The sequence below is a fragment of the Trichogramma pretiosum genome, unplaced genomic scaffold (assembly GCF_000599845.2).
Source record: "Trichogramma pretiosum strain Unisexual culture from Peru unplaced genomic scaffold, Tpre_2.0 scaffold1, whole genome shotgun sequence".
NCBI classification, from domain to species: Eukaryota; Metazoa; Arthropoda; class Insecta; order Hymenoptera; family Trichogrammatidae; genus Trichogramma; species Trichogramma pretiosum.
The window spans coordinates 5,542,771-5,559,849 of record NW_019641703.1 but is presented as its reverse complement, the minus strand read 5'-3'; the positions used below and the strand labels follow the sequence as shown (position 1 = coordinate 5,559,849).

At 36.9% G+C, this 17,079-nt stretch overlaps 3 protein-coding genes across 3 annotated transcripts in view; 1 reads left to right on the top strand and 2 right to left on the bottom strand.

Moving 5' to 3' along the window:
• Nucleotides 1-2,722, top strand: LOC106655293 (putative ankyrin repeat protein RF_0381). The gene is made up of 2 exons (XM_014375620.2): nt 1-1,685; nt 1,891-2,722. Exons 1-2 carry the CDS (start codon nt 50-52, stop codon nt 2,442-2,444), a joined length of 2,190 nt encoding a protein of 729 aa, XP_014231106.1. The 5' UTR covers nt 1-49; the 3' UTR covers nt 2,445-2,722.
• A 254-nt stretch (nt 2,723-2,976) lies between these two features.
• On the bottom strand, nt 2,977-9,415 carry LOC106653753 (mitochondrial sodium/calcium exchanger protein-like). The gene is made up of 9 exons (XM_014373305.1): nt 9,383-9,415; nt 6,812-7,031; nt 6,416-6,751; nt 6,266-6,346; nt 5,220-5,345; nt 4,651-4,992; nt 4,388-4,506; nt 4,077-4,230; nt 2,977-3,332 (listed from the first exon to the last, which is right to left on the bottom strand). The coding sequence occupies exons 1-9, from the start codon at nt 9,413-9,415 to the stop codon at nt 2,977-2,979; spliced, it is 1,767 nt and encodes a 588-aa protein (XP_014228791.1).
• A 1,815-nt stretch (nt 9,416-11,230) lies between these two features.
• LOC106653744 (AF4/FMR2 family member 4-like) overlaps nt 11,231-17,079 on the bottom strand; it is a 238,584-nt gene continuing 232,735 nt past the window's right edge. The window contains exons 17-19 of the mRNA XM_023462811.1: nt 15,290-15,413; nt 13,287-13,680; nt 11,231-12,300 (exon numbers count right to left, since the gene is read on the bottom strand). Coding sequence (XP_023318579.1) covers nt 12,045-12,300; nt 13,287-13,680; nt 15,290-15,413 — 774 coding nt within the window. The 3' untranslated portion in view covers nt 11,231-12,044. The remainder of the gene's footprint in view (nt 12,301-13,286; nt 13,681-15,289; nt 15,414-17,079) is intronic.

Below are 17,079 nucleotides of genomic sequence, written 5' to 3'. Positions count from 1 at the left end.
TGATCAGTGCCAAGAGTTCAAGAAAGGTTTCAAGTTAGAGTGTTACAAAATGTTGCAAATTTGGTATTGGATTAAATATTTTATACATTATCCATGGGATCGAACAAAGTCACTGGTGAATGCTGTTGAAACAGAAAATTTTAATAATGGCACTGCTCCATATACAACTTCTCTCTCAAGATCTCCCGGTTGGTTGTTACTGAATTCCCTTTGTAATCAACCCAAGTTGACCAGAGCCGATTTGAAATGGTTCCTAGAAAAAATTCAACCTCTCATCCAGTTCAAGGCCGAACAAAATTACATAAATATGGACGGTAATACGTCTATAATGAGCTTATTCATCAACCAGCGAGATTATAAATTGCGCATGAAATTGTTTGAATTACTATTGGAAAACGGGGCCGACATTACGCTAGTCAACAAGTTGGGCGACACCATATTACATATAATTCTTGAACTGGGTCAACAATTTCCAAATATTGTAAGAGCAGTTGAATTGCTGTTAAAGCGTGGAGCAGATGTAAATGCCCAAAATTTTCGCGGTGAAACTGCACTTCATAAGGCGGCATACTCTCATAGTCTAAAAGTTATGGAACTGCTTCTGAAAAATGGTGCTAGACCAAATATCGTTACTCTGAGGAAGTCGACAGCGCTAAACTACATTTGTGACATAAGTACATTGGGAAAAGTCCACTTAAAAATGATTCAGCTTCTTATCCGATACGAAGCCGACGTTAATATCAAAGATTCAAGTGGTCACAGTCCACTGCTTAACCTTTTCAAGAATCGCAAATATTGTGAAAATCAGTATTGGGATTGCAAAATAGTCTTTAAAATCTTTAAGTTACTTGTGGAAAATGGCGCTGATGATAAAATCGTTGACACATCTGGCGAACCGATAATGCACATGATCGCAGATTTTTATGCACATACATCTTGGATCGCAGAAGCGTTTGATATTCTTTTAAAAAGAATGGAAGGTGAAGACAGAATTTTTGCATTGCACAACGCGGTTCGTCGTGGACAAGTAAAAGTCGTTGCATCGCTATTCAAATGTGGCGCTAATCCAAATATGATCGATGCCCACCTCAACATACCCTTGAATTATACCTTCGCAAGTATTGATACAGGAGTGAGTTACATATCGGAATATATTTTTAAAAGATATTTGAATATTCTGAAAATCAACATCGAAAATAAGGCCAACCTTTCTCACATCGGTGGTATTGACGGGACCATATTGCACTCAATCATTATAAAATTAAGCTCACATATTTTCAGACCCAGGAATACACTCGATGAGAATTACATAAAGGCGATTTTAAAATATACACGTACGTATATTGAAATACTTTTACAAAATGGATTAGATGTTAATGTTGAAGATAGAAATGGACGTACCCCGCTCAACGAAGCCGCGTCACACTTCAATTACGACATAGTCGAATTTCTTTTGAGTCACGGGGCCGACGTTCAAACTGTGACATTCGAAGGTGGATTTTTGAGAGAAAAATTAATGCCCTTACAAAATTTACGGATGACTTTGAATGTCCAAGCTGTTATCGAAGAATTGGAGGACCACGACTTTCAAATGACCCATGATCATTATTTCTCAATTTTTAAATTTTTAATTGTACCTAATGAGCCTCTTAAGTTTGAGTTTCATTCGGATATTTTGCAACTAGGTAAGAAAACAAAGGTATTTTTCGCATTGGTCACAGCACGCATGGACGAGTCATACATTTCTTGAAAGTACTCAATTAAAAAGTACACTATAAGTTTTGGAAAAACTACGGTTCCGTATGTGTTGTGACCTCTGAGAAATCTCGAAAATCGGTTTTAAAAAATTACAATTAACTTACACGTTAAATTTCAATAAATTTTATCTAGGTTCTAGGGGTTTAATTAAAAAACTCGTGGAAAGTTTGCCCTCTTTAAATGCATATGAAACTGGAGCATTATACGATTGTCTGATCGAACATCTGCAGTTTGTACAATATGGAATGATGTACATGGACATTGAAACACACAATTATTTGCAAAAAAAGTGCGAAACACGATTAAGATCGCGCCCCATTACACACCTTAGAAATGTTCGGAGAGTCAAAGAAGAGCTTGATCTGGCTAGAAATAGGAATGTAGGCAATAACATTTCACTTTTGGACCTTTGCACTTCTAATCCGGATAAAACGTATAAGTTATTAAAGAATTCTGATTACTTATCGGCACTAAACAATCACATTTTTAAGTATAAAACAATCGGAGCAATTATCAGAGGTTGCGTTACTAAAAGTTTAATAAGAAACTTAATTAAACACATAACTTGTGACGTTGTTGTACAATTCTTTGGTCTACCTTTTGATTGTTGTCTTGAGATAATCACATATTTGGACAGCGAAGACATCTTTAACGTATATAGAGCAGCTTTCATTGAAGAGTTGTAATCCGATACTCATATTTATGTTTAGGACATTGCCTGAATCGTAGTTATTATCATACCGTCATCTCAAATCGACTAATTCTTATATATGCCTTATATAAAATTATAATGTACTTTGTGAAAAAAAATTGTAATCTTTCTAAATGTATACTAGGAAGAACGTATTGAATTGTAATTTTACCTTCACTCACTCTGTATTTGCAAGAACCTACTTAATGTTGTACATAAAGTCATTGTAAATAACGAATAAAATGATATAATATTGATTACACGAATAATCATAAGTGGCAAATTAAAGTGTATTTTAATTAAATCGTGCGAATCAATCAGACATATTTCCTCGTTAAACGTTATAATCCGTCAAATCTTCCATCATATTTTCTGCGACGAAATTATTTCGCGCGATTCAATTATGTACGTGGGAACAATCGACGCCGCGAATAAGAAGAATCTCAACCAGATTCGAATTCCGTATACGCGCATACATTACGTATGCATAAAAACATTGAGTTACACACACAGAAAAACGACGATCATTATGGCCGATGATCCACCCCCAGGGGATGAATGACGTGGCCTTCGCTCAGCAGATTGATGGTCATGAAGACCGCGTAGACGGTGTAGAGGAGAAATCCGTAGCTCCTGCGCGCGGCGAAGCCCGTTATCGTGAGATAGATCAGCGACGCCGTCAGCGAGCTCAGCAGAAAGGCCAGACAGCCCATGGCCATGTGCGAGGTGCGTATCTTGATCTTGAGCTCGGGCTCCTTGGCCACGGCCAGTCCGTAGGTGAGTCCAAGGCCCATCAGCGTGTTGAACATGGGCCCGCCGAAGCACGCGGAGAAGCCCATCCGCGGAAAGCCCCGCCGAGCGATCGTCACGTTCGATATGAGATCTGGATCGATGCGCGCGTATAGTAGCAGTATAGAGCAGCAGCGGCGGCAGCAGCAGGGTGGAGAGCGTGGGTGCGGCAAGGCAGGCAGGTGGTGGGTTGCGGCGTGGGCAAAATGGAAATTCCACGATGTGTTCATTGAATAATTACCAGCGGGTTATACGTACGCGAGAGATAGCGATAAATCAAGCGCGGATATCGCTCGCACGTATCATATATATATCGAGCGGAGAATATTATTCGCCGAGGCGTGAATGCGGCGACTGGAACGATTAGCTTTTACGCTCGAACACGATCCCGGGATTTTGCATAGTAGGTATAGATACATGTATACGCGCGCTCGGGTAAAATTCAAAGTATCCCCGTGCTATGTGTTTGTATTCGCAAAGTCGAGCGATCTCTGTGTTCTATTTTTCTTTGTAGACATAGAGGCACATCGCGTATATATGTACCCGATAACCTACATAATAATACAAAACACGCGCGAGGGCGCATATTTCAATTCGAGGGTCGCCGTAGTGGTACACAGAAGAGGAGGGTAGTAGGTGTATACACGCTACTGTACTCGTCCAAAAGACGCGCGCCGGGGCTTAATTAATGCTCGAAGGTATGCCGCTGCCAGGGCTGAACTGCACAGAGTATGTGGATTATATCTATACAGAGTCGTAGAGATATGCGCCCTCGCACCCGCCCGCTTCGTTGTGTTACACTGCTGTTGCAGGAGGGGTGCGAAAGAAAAGTATTTACCACCGACGCTGTTGCCCCAAGCGAGAAGAGTGATGCCGAGCATAGCATCGGAGATGCCGCTCGCGAAGCCGATACACTGCAGCACCGACATCACCTCTTTGGCCATCAGGTAGACCACCAGCATCGCCACCAGGAATCCCGCGAACGCCAATAACTAGAGTCCAGTGGGTGTGTAGAGAGACGTATACATTCGAATTGGAACGACTCGTTACAAAGGAGATTCGCATTGTATAAAGTCCGAGAGTTTACATTCGCAGAGTTATCGGAGCGTAATCGGGTCGCCGCGAATGTATAATTGAGAGATAACTCACGTTGTGTCCCTTGGGTACTCGATCGACCGAGGTGAAGACGAAGACCGTGACGGCGAGCACGAGCATGCAGCAAGCGGTTACGGCCACCAGAGGCACCGGACCGACCCGCGTCTTCGTGTCTATATCACACGCATACATAGGTAAGAGTTTCACGCTCGAATCCGAGCCATTGAATTCAACGATATAGTCGCTCTTCTTTCTTTCTCGAGCTTTTCTCGCGTCATTTCATTCCACACGCGTAACTTAATAATAAATGTACTAACATCCCAGTAGCGCGATGGCGACGCTGAGCGTGAAGGATATCTGGAGGCAGTTGAGCAGCTTGGACCAGCCGCGCTTCTCGGCGGTCTCGTTGACGACCGGCACGAGCAGCTGAAGGACAAACATGAAAGGCGAGCGCAGCACCAGCAGAATTCTCACCAGCCAGCCGGACTCCTTCCAGTCGATCGCGTTTATTGGATTCACGTCGTAGAGAAATTCGCGAAAGAGACCCCTCGGCCGGCTGGACGCGGACGACGATTTTTCAGGGGCCTCCTCCTCGTCGTTGGCGCCGTCGTCAGCAGATTTCGTGCGTCCACGGATTATTTCACGACTGATTGCGACGTCTGTCATAGATATATATATAACGTATGGTATGGACTATGCTATTTCAGTTTTCTCTCTTTTTTTTTCGCTTTTTGGCCTTTTTTTTTATACGTACGTGTAGCTAGCTAGCTATACGTACGCTGCTACTGCGCGTTCGATAAGCCAAAGTGACGCCTGTACGTATGCGAAATTGCATCTGAATGAACGCGCGGCAGCAGCAGCAGCGTCACTATACATAGAAGCTCACCTAGTTTGGCGTGAATATCGTAAGCTCGGGATCTCTTTGGTAACTGCGGCGGTACGTTGACATCGACGTTGCGATTTTCCACGAAGGCCAGCAGCACGTCCGCGTCCCTCAGAGTTGGCATTCGCTCTGTGTAACGCAGTATATATATGTACATAGCACACACACGTAAAGACACGGGCAAGAGGGCTTTTATGCAGTATTATACAAGGAAGCAGGAGGAGGTAGAGTAGAGTAGTACGATAGAGTGGCGATGACGCGAAAGCCCAGCCAGCCGCAAAAGGTCAAAGTTCGATCGATCGATTTTCGCGAGAGAGCACCGCACCGTAGCCTCATGTATGCTGCTGCTGCTGTTGCTATATACACACACACACACACACGAATCCACGTATATAACGCACGAGGGTGTGGGTGGACGCAGGTATTGGTTAGTTAGTTGAAGTAATTAAAGGGGGTTAGCGCACCGAAACTTGAGTTGGTGATTTGTACGTTTGTTAATACTACTTTATCACTATTATATCACGAGTACGCGCGTGTGTGTGTTCAAGCAGGCTGGCTGGCAGACACGTACCGGTATATACACGCGGCGGTTATGGTACGTATAATAATAATACGAACTTTTGCAAGCGCGAGATTTTCGATGCGACGATGCGATACAATCAACAGCAGGCGAGCAGTATTATATATTATACAATAATATATGTCGGAGAGTGGATTATTTCTAAGTACGACCGCTGCCGCGTTGTTTTTTTAAGTTTAATGAAGAAAAGCTGGGAGACGTCGTCGTGGTCGATCGATCCATCAGCCTCTGGCCAACAACGGCAGTAGAGTAGCGCGAGACGACGGCGAGATGATAAATTTTATACCGAGAGAGGAGGACAAGTCCGCGGGCCAAGCTTGATATAACGAGATAACTTTGTAATTGCGCCTCGCGCTGCGGTGTTGGTGGTAGATGGAACTTGTTGCTTTGTTCGATCGAAGAAAAATCGATCGAGGGCAATGACAAAATGTAAACGAGGTTCATCATTTGTATTATTATAAATACGCACGGCCACCGTCGCTCTCGTTACTTTCCAGACTCTGCATCACCACCACCACGATTATGAAGAGCACGTAGAGGAGAATGCAACCTGCGACGAGGACAAAACGAGGCTCCGATGGATGCTTTTTTCGAGAGCAGAGTATATGAAGCAACTCACCGACGGCCTCCCACAGATAAATCCAGTGATCGGCGATGATGTAGCAGATCCAGGCGGCGGTGAGCGTGTAGAACAGCGCGTCGCGCAAAAAGTACTTGGGCACGAGGCGAAAGGGCGCGAACACGGCCACGGAGCCGGCGATGATGGCCGTGACGAAGACCCCGGCGCCGATCAGCTCCGTGAACATGATGAGGCGCTCGCCCTCGTTCGACACCAGCGACGTGAATATGTCCGGCGCGCCGTTGCCGAAGGCCAGAATCGTCACGCCGGCTATGTTCTCGGACAATCGGAGCACCGCGGCTATCACGGACAACGACGGGCAGAAGCTGTTTGCGTGTGCGTGCGTGTGATACGCGTGAATCGACGAATTGGTGCTATATATTGAATCGATCGTATACAAATTATCCGACGTTGTCCCGAGTATGAGAAAGAGATAGAGCAGCCAGCAGAACAGAGCCAGGAGGCCGAGATAGAACCAGAGCATGTTCTGGGTGCCGAAGTAGCAGAACAGCCAGGTGGGATAGGGCAGAAACGAGTCGACCGCGCAGTCGTCCATGGTCTTCACGAACTCGCATCTCTCCTCGTCGGCGATGTTCCACACGTAGGAGCAGTCGTCCTATGGTAGACAAATACATACATACTTACACACACGCGCAGCTCGGGCAATATGAAAAGTTCCGTGAGATGCTCTCGAAAAAGTTGCCGCTCCGAGTGCAGTGCACGCTTTTAAGATACGGCCTCTTTAAAATTCGTTAATTGTTCGCCTCTCAAAGCTTTTCGCGTAGCGCGCAGTACCTTACATATATATACACCTACCCCAGCCGTACCTCGCGCACTGGAAGACGGCCGTGTCTCTTCGGTCGAGTGAAAGACGTAAAAGTAGCTAGAAAGGCGCTTGAATTAAACATTTTGTGCGCCGAGCAGCAGCAGCAAGAAGGAAAGTATAAAGTTCCGCGAACGTAACCTTTACACTAGCAGTGTACCTATACCGCGAGATCTGCGAAAGGTTATTTACTTTTCGCAATTTTAATACTACTACCACTGCACAGAGAGAGAGAGAGAGAAACGTCACGCGACGCGCTCGCTCTCTCGCTTAATGGTTATTAGGTGCTGCTGCGCGCAGTTGATTCATTCAATTAAATGTTATTTATGGAAAACTTGTATAAATTTCGGCCGATTTCGTTTTTTGATTAATTAGCAACATAACATTCGCAACGACCCGATGACGTTACGTAAATGTCCATGCATTATATATTTTTGGATGTATTTTTTATTTGCACAAATAAATGTTACTCTCGGATAACTTCATATGTTGATAATTTATTAACTCATGTATTCACATACAGTGTTATGTTATGAATAATCGAATAATATATTTTACGTATATAAACAAAATTTACAAAATAAAGTAGCTAAAAACTACTAGTTTTTTTTTTCTTCATTATAGATCACATAGCTTTCTTAACACATTTTGTCTGCTCGTCTCCGACAACGACAGCGACGATCGGTTTTCATCCCCCTCGTTCTCTGTATCGAAGACTCTTTCTTTGAGCTATTTACTTTTTTGTTTACCTTTACTACATACTTATATAACGTTCAATCACTCAATTTCTTTCGTATTTTAGTGTTTTTTTTTCTTTTTTTTGTAATATAACCCATACACGTATAATTTGTTATATATATATTTTGTCCATATTCAATATACCAATAATACGCAAGTAATAAATTTTACGAACGTATAATATATATAGATTTTCTAATTTGTCACCTATTTTGCAAGGATTAGCTGAGGCGGGGGATTTTAATGTTTCAATTACTTTGCATTCTTTTCTTGTATCATATATAATATAGGTTTTAATAGTTCACAATCAGCATTCTTTTTTATTACATTCAAGATCATTCGCTCATTCACGTATATTTTATGCGCAAGAAATCTTCAAGTACTTCCTCACGGGTAAGCATATGATAGAAAAATTGCATCTAAATCCCTTTTTTGTTTCTCAACAATTACTCGTCCGATTTTTACGCAAAATAAGTCCATACGTATAAAATATTTCTGTAAAAGTACCCTTGTTAAAACCTTCCAAAGATACCAAGACCATATTAAAAATCTTGCGTTTGCTAAAAAATTCACATATACTTAATGGTTCCTTCGATGTCTTTTGCTCTCTGTCCTATTTAATCAATAATGTATAACTTTTCTTAATAATCCGACGTATCGATTCGCGCGTGAGGAAGCTTTTCATATTTTCGACGTTTGATTCTCATAGGAATAAAATGTTTCGTTTTTGTTTTGTCAAGTTATCGTGTTGATTTGATTTTCTTGTGTATTTTGATCCCAATTTTTAAGATGTTGATCGTTTGATCGAAAAAACCATTTCTGGTTAGAAACAGACAAAGCCTTTTTTCCTTATAATATTAATTTTGGAAATTAATTTATATTAGACGAAAACTGCTTTTCATATTTCGACTTTACTTTCGAATTTTGCACTGAACTACTTTTATGGAAACTTTTTGATACTTAGTTTATACCTTTTACTCAATACGATTAATGGATGGTATTCGTTTGTTAGGAATAAAGACGCCGCGAATCAATTATTTACATCGTGCGTGTTACTTTGAAGAAGGGTAAACATAACATCATATTGAACGATCGTGGTATGGATTATGATAAAAGGGTCTGTTTGAGATTTGGGTTTTTTCTCACCTACATAACTGATGAGCTCAGATGACACGTATTTTCGCGCTTTTTTAACGTAATTCAATAGGTAATATTGAATTATTCAATAATGTGATATTCAAATATTTAATATGCCATATCAAACACTTGTTAATTATTTTGTAAGGTGAAAAAATCTGCATTATATTTCCATCAAAAGTTTCATTACTGCGAAAATGCATCCATATGAAAGCCCTCATTTTGTCTTTGTTCTGCAATATTTTAATATTTACTTTGTTCAAACTCACTTTTTTAAGCGTGTTCCCATTTTCACTGCTCATGAATACTATATAAATAGAGTTTAAATTAAAATCGACTCAGCTACAATTTTTAAAAGGTATACTTATTTGAAATAATTTCAATAATAGGTCGTTGCTGAGACGAGTATAATTTGATTTTGTTCTGTATTAAAAATGTGTACATTCATTTAAAATTTCAAGTCATCATATACGATTGTTTGAAAAGTGTCAGTGTATAAAAGGAGTTGAAACGAATCATTGAATTATACATAATAATTGATTGTGATGATTTTACTTGTAAATTCTTCTTAAATTTTGTATCGTGCAACAGCTTAAAATTTACCTTTTTTGATATGTGAATGATTAACGCCATCAAAGGAATTCGTTTTTTGGTTCTTGCGGTTTTGATACAATTATCTTTCAAAAAAATAATAGAAAAATATTAATAAAAACACATAAAATTCTGATAATAAATCATGTTCAATAAAATACAAATGATGAACGCGCGTAAGTTAAATACGCGCAAAGTCATACATTCAAAATTGAAATTATGCACGGCGATTTTTACAATTTTAATCAAAATAAACTATTAAACTTAGCATTTAAAAAAATGAAACAAAATATTTTCATTTAACAATTGAAAAAATATAACTTTTTCCAGTAATATTCCATACGTAAAATTAATAACTCTACTGAGCTTGTGTATATTTTTGATTCACTTTGTTGTATAAATACTCTACGATATTCTAATATTATTATAAATCTTACATATAAATATGTTTATATATATACACATATTAATATATAGTAACGTCGTTCAATAACTACAATCTACGACTTATTTACAATTGTTTTATACACAAAATTCACATTTATCCTATCAAATTAAATCAAAGATTATTATAGTTTTTGTAAAATCTATAAGATATTTTCGTAATTTTAGAGAGAAATTGTTGCTTCTCCCATATTTATATATACTTTTTATCTTACACGTTTACATGATAATAAACTTAACGTGTATAGAATCGACAACCGAGCAGTTAGTCGATTTTATTTTCAAAGCCCGCAGAGATTCGGAAGAGAAAACTTCATTTTTTTCATAACCGTATTATGTAAAGTTTTTCGACTACACAAAATTTAGATTACCATTTCCTAAGCCTTATCAATGATCGTTTTAATATATAATAATATCATCTATTTTCTTTTATTGTCTATTGTACGTTGATTATGTTAAGCAAAGTGTGACGAATAAATTTATACTTTCAAGCGCAAAATATATAATGCTCAATGGCGAAAAAAGGAATATCACTGGTCTCCGTTTTTTCTGTCAGTATAGTTTATATTTAAAAATCGTTAGGTCGATTATATATATATCAGCACTGGTATGTAAGTCGTCATTATTTTTCATTAAGCGTAATGTTCTCTGCCCATTGTGCAGCATTTTTATTGTTTATTTAGTTACTTATTTATTTTACATTTTTTTTAATATGCAGACAATTTATTTTAATGCTTTTTACAAAATTCTTTTTCTTTCGTAGTTGTGACTTCAATTATCATGCCAGTATGATAAAATTTCTTTAAATTCTGCATGCTTACTTCTACTGGTAAATATTAATTTAGAAACTCTTTTTGAGCACCAAAAAATTTCTTCTTTTTTTATTGCGCTAAAAGCTTCAACTGACTTTAAAATTAATTTTGATGCAATTTGGTTTTGATATTAATCAATGATTCAGGTTAGAGTGATTTGATTACAATTTTCGATACTGACATCATTATAAAGCTAACAACAAGAACAAATTCACGATTTGACTACGCTTTTACAGGTTTAGATTCGTAACAAAAGATTCAACAACAAAATTCCAACCATGATAAAGTATCACATTACTTTATTTCTTAATCATATATAAATACACAAATTCCGAAATATTTTTACAATCATTTTCTTACTTGACCCTTTAATTTATTCAATTGTTAATTAAAAAAGCAAAAAGTAGGTATATCATACATACAACGATCATTTAAGGATTTTTCGTTTCAGCATGATCGATGAATTCTTATTAAATCTTATCTTACAGAATTATGACTACATTTTGGACTTTCAATAATTACACCTACACATTATATCTTGCCATTTATTTATACATTTATTAAAACCACAGAGTCTTGGATAGGCCAACCACTCATGAAAAAAAATCAGATATCGCAAAATCCGTTTACACCCATTACGTACTAATGGTCATTTTCAGTTTAGCTCTTGTTAGAAGAGTGCTGCTTTTAAAAGTTTAAATTAAATATCCCTATAGCACACGCGCACGCAGCATGTCTATAAGTTCAACTAAAAATATGTACAGTTACTAGTGCCTTGTGATCACTGGATTTTCGTAGTATGTATTTTACAGGATACTTTATTTAAATAACCAAAGGATACCAGAATGGCATCATCATTATAACTGACAAAAAAATATAGATGAAAAGGTTGGAAAGGTGAAAAGTTTTTTGTTCTTCGAACATCCTAAAATTTAATTACTCTTAATTCATGGTTTATCTTAGGAACATTATCACCAAATTTTCATCTACATTAGTATGTATAGAAATATCGCAAAAAAGAAACAATTCTCTTTCCTGAATTTACACATTTATATATGAAACATCATATATACTTTGGAAACATTCAATTGGGTCGTGGTGCAATGGCAATTGTCGCGGCAATCGGTACCTTTCTGCCGGGAGTTTTTTTCGCTTTTTGCTGTCGTAACTGCGGTACCTGCGCCTGCTGCTGTGGCTGTTGTTGCTGCTTTTGTTGATGCGCAGCGCTCACCACGTAGGTTTTGGTTTTGATCTGTGATTTACGCTGACGTTGCTTCGCGTCCAGCTCGGCCATGGCTTCCTGAATTGCGCTCTCCAATTGGGTATTCAGTTTACGACTTCTAAAATTGACAGGATAATACGGATCATGTGTAGGATTGTCAACACCTTTTAGCGGTAATTTTATTTGAAATTTTATTCTAAATTTATAAGGCGTGCTTTGATGAAGGGAAGGAGGGGACTGCGTGCTTTAAAGCCATTGATACTTTACATCGGATGATTGATTGCAAAATACTAAGGAGGGAATGTATCGTTAATTAGTTCATATTCAAAATAATGAGGATAAAAGTATTGCGAAATCCTCGATTTGAAATGAATGTTCATCATTAATTATTTCATCGAAAATCAAAATATCTTTACATCATTTGAAAAAATAGTTTACGGATTTGTGGACAAAATTAAAAAAAAAACAGGTAATACAACTTTCTTCACTTCATGAACTATTCTATACTTATTTAGCACACGATAATAAGGTTTTAAAAGTATATACAAAATAATTAAAGATACTTTTAGTTAGCTAACTACTTCATGCATTGAAAATTTTATATTAGAAAGTGATTTTTTTTGTAAAATCTTATGTTTTAAATTTTATACTCCAATTATAGTTGGCTGTCGGTTTGCTAATTTTATTTTGATTTGCACTCAATTTTTCATCATAGTACACCGTCGTAATAAAAATAATTATTTACATTTTAATTTTCAATTTTTTCATTGAAGTAAATCTCTTATCGTGCGCTGCAAAATTAATATACAGCATGCGAAACATTCCCTTATCGATAAAATTAAATGAAATAGGGTATAACTTATAACTAGGGCAAAGATTTCGTGAAATAATAATGTAATCGAGCTCGTTCATTTGAACGTACACAATTCATGCATATGCTTCATCAAACTTTTCGATTGCGTAAAAGAATGAAGAGTTTTAACGTCGGAGAACGAAAACTAAAACCTTATCCCAGGTAAAGTGAAGTGGGGGTGGGGGGGAGTAATTGTGATAACTTGTGCAGGTCGATTTTTTTGTTTTTGTATATGTTAAGTTGAGACTCACTTCCGGAGCTTCTGTCGGGCCCGATGGTGCGTCTCGAGGCCTTCCGACAAGGACTTGAGACTCTTGACTGAGACTTGACTGAGACCTGCCTCGCGATGCTGCTCGCCATACCATCGGATCCAGACGTTTTGTCCAAATCCACCTGCTGCTGCTCCAGATGATGATCCTCGTCCGTCGCCAGCGACAGCTCCGGATCCTCCACCTCCTCCTCCTCCTCCTGCTCCCCCTGGAGCGGCAGAGCCGTTGGATTTGTAGCCGATCGCTTCGATTTTGCCTGGCCAACAGGTTGCTGCTGCGTGGTGGCCGTTGCCGCTGCCTCGGTAGGTACCCCAGACGATCTCGCCCACCGCGAACATCCGCGTCCGCGGCGTGCTGGCCTTATCATTCTTAGGCTCTGTATTAGCAAAGGAGAGGAGAGTTCCGAAAATCAGCGCTTGTTTTTTTTTACTTTTTTTGTTTTTTTTGAGACAGGAATGGATTAATTTTAGTTTTTTTTTAATGAATGTGCGCTCTGATTAGTATGCATTAATGTACCCTGGTGAATTTATGATTTCCATGATTGTTTATGGTTCGCTTTTGAGGAAATCTTTAATTGAAAACAGCATACTCGATTATTATTACCTCAGACTGTTTCAAATAAGAGATTCCTCGAATCGATCGGTATAGTTACGCTCTTGTTATTTATTATTATTATATGCTAGCGGTTTTTGTAATTTTGGATAAATAATTTTAATTAGCTTAATGTTTGATTAATATGACGGCAACGTTTTATAACTTGCGCATCTATTTATGCATATCGCACAAAGCAACCTCGTACCAAGCTTAGATGCACTATTTGATTAAACGCATTTATTAATTTTTCTTAGCTCTTATTAAACCACGCAATGCTTTGATAATGCTGCATGATCCAGGCAGTTTGATGATATATATACACATGACTCATGTACAGAATGAACGAACTTTTCACACAATTAATTCAGTTAGATTTTCATGATTTGTGCTCAGGGAAAAACTATTTTATAAAGGCAATGACATTGCTCATACACTCGATGAAGTTGATTGAACGAATGAGTGCAGTACCAAAATAACCAAGCCAATTATTATATGAATGATAGGGTTGAGCTCTTTGAGATCAGTAAATAAAAACTAGGTTTTAAAAATGAAGTGCTGTATTGAAATGATTTTTTATTTAAAAAATCATAAAAGTGAAAAGGGAACCCATTAACAAACCTGACAGCCAATTAGTTTTTTTTTATTTGTGATAAATGAAACCAATTTTTCAAGAAAAAATAATGAACAAAAGCTAATGTACCTACCTTTTATGCAATATATACACAATAAACGTCCAACTCCAGTTCGACACGTTAAATATGAATGATACATGATATTTATGAGAGTAATCAGGAAATAAAAGATTTTTCAGAAAAAAATCAGCGACACAGTTCAACAGTGCACTTTTTCTTCATAATTGGAATAGGATTTCTTTATACACAAATAAACCAATACTAGTTGATCAGGTTTGTTAGTTGAAAAAAGAAAATATATTTGCATGCACATGACTCACTGCTATCATTCATACCAAAACCATGTAATTTACTTTTTTGCCTTGTGAAAAGTGATAGTGGGTAGTATTAACTAATGAAGATAAATGAGGTCAGTTTGATAATTGATAGATACAATGAAGATTACTTTGATAACTTTAGCAAAAATAGTGAATTATATCACTACTTTCTCCAAAATCGATGTAGAAAATAACACAAAAAAATTAGTAATCAGTAATCAGTAATTAAAAACACACACTACATTTTCAACTGAATAAATATAAAGAAATGAGTGGAAAAGAATTAGTGAGAAATAGTTTGAAAATAATCTATTCTAATTTCAATCAAAAGTTGATCGATTTTGGAGAATTAATACTCTATATGAACTGGATGATAGTTAGCTTTTTCCTGGCGTTTTGTTATGTACTTTAAAAATTACGGAATGATACGGAAAATACTGACCATCCTGGTCTTCATGCAGTGTAGTATGCATTGCGTGGATGGAGCCCAGTTTTCGCTTGTTTTCCCTGTCTTCGCCGCTGCACCGTACCGTATTTACGGCACCGTCAGCCTGCCTCGCTACCATCTGTCAAATTTTGTTTTTCAATTTTTCCGAGTCAAATAATAGTTGTTTTTTTAATTTAAAGCACTCTTTGTTTTTGTTTTACACGCATTCACACTGCAAGGCACAAAATAAACTTTTCTAATGTGCTCCGTCAAAATTATTATGGGAAATAAGCTTGGATTTTTGTTTTAGAAAACACGCCTCTACTAAAATGCTCACATGCAATACTCAATAGTTGATAGCAATTGTTTTTACCAAGAGATTAGATTTTCAAATTATTCAAACAATAGAATAGAGATTTAAAAAGAGATAGCATGCTAGTAAAAAGAACATATAATTGAAGTGAATTTTGAAAATGAAGATTTTGATTTTTTTTAATATCTAATCGATTGATTTTATTCAATTTTTTCATTCCTTCATGTATCGTATATATCGTATAACTGATGAATTCGAGACACGCTTTCGAATTTCAAATCAGTTATACATATTACAAAGTTACATTTTTATTGCCAATTGTAAAGGTTAATGATGATAAGAATACGTTAGATTGTAATAATTATAGGTTTTTGAACAATATTTGATTAATACTAATCGCAATTATTAATCGTCATGGAAAATGATTATTATGTGATGTGTATAATATGATGGATAATTACAAAAACTTAGTTCAGTGTAAAAATTGCTGAATTCGAGACTTCAATGAGTTCCGAAATAATTAATAAATCTTAAAAAATCATCTATTCATTAAACTTTCGCATCACAGTTAATGCCGCTTTTTCTATACATACTTATTTTCATTTTGTACAAATAAAACAATTAATATTAGCAGCAAAGAAACGTACAATTTGAAATGAACTAAATTAAATTGATTATATGATAGTTTGTACGTAGAAGCGTAAAAAATTCACGATTTTAAAATTTACAATTACTTTATTACAATAAATATAATTTTGTCAAATCAACTCTATGAAGTCTCTTTTATCACCAAGTTATAACGAGGTAGGACAGTTTTCATTATATTACGGAACGATTCAAATTTTTTAATTAACTTGTTAGCATTATTTACACCAGTACGTTTGATAGGTTTACTAGGACGAAATAGATTAAATTTTAACGTGCTTTATCTATCTATCTGTTCTTAATTTTACGCATTTATAGGAAATGTTTGTTTTCACTTTTGTTACGTTTTTGACGTATGTATATCGTCATTCATTTTTTGATTCAAGATTGAATACGTGTTTTTAGGAACCGATTTCATTGCATCTTCATAGCATGGCACGATTTCAACAATTTTTCGCTCAATTTAATTCATCTTAAATAGCAACAAAGAGACATTTGAACATTAAGTATATCTTACTATCAGTTTACAGTCAAATTTACGATTTCTATGCGTTATCGAGACTTTGCAAATACTATCGATTATAACATATACATATATTTTTTATATATATGGGTCAAAATAATACTTTTTTACAAAACCGTGCGCACGTATGTCACCGATCTTGACGCGCTTTTGGTATGTTATAGTACATGGTAAAAAGGTCCCAAAAAAAAATTTTTAGACCCCCTCCCCCCTCCTACCCCCCACTTCCGGTATAAACGTCCATTTTCGATCTATATTTTTTCTGAGGACATGAAGCAAGTAAAAAATCTGAAAAAATTCATAAAAATACTTTTCCACAATCCA

Coding starts and splice junctions, on each gene's coding strand:
- LOC106655293 (XM_014375620.2), top strand. CDS start 50: ATGTTGCAAATTTGGTATTGGATTAAATATTTTATACATTATCCATGG. Junction 1,686..1,890: donor TTCGGATATTTTGCAACTAG/GTAAGAAAACAA, acceptor AATTTTATCTAG/GTTCTAGGGGTTTAATTAAA.
- LOC106653753 (XM_014373305.1), bottom strand. CDS start 9,415: ATGAGCAGTGAAAATGGGAACACGCTTAAAAAA. Junction 5,346..6,265: donor TAACGAGAGCGACGGTGGCC/GTGCGTATTTAT, acceptor TGCGTTACACAG/AGCGAATGCCAACTCTGAGG. Junction 3,333..4,076: donor TTGGGGCAACAGCGTCGGTG/GTAAATACTTTT, acceptor GCATCGATCCAG/ATCTCATATCGAACGTGACG.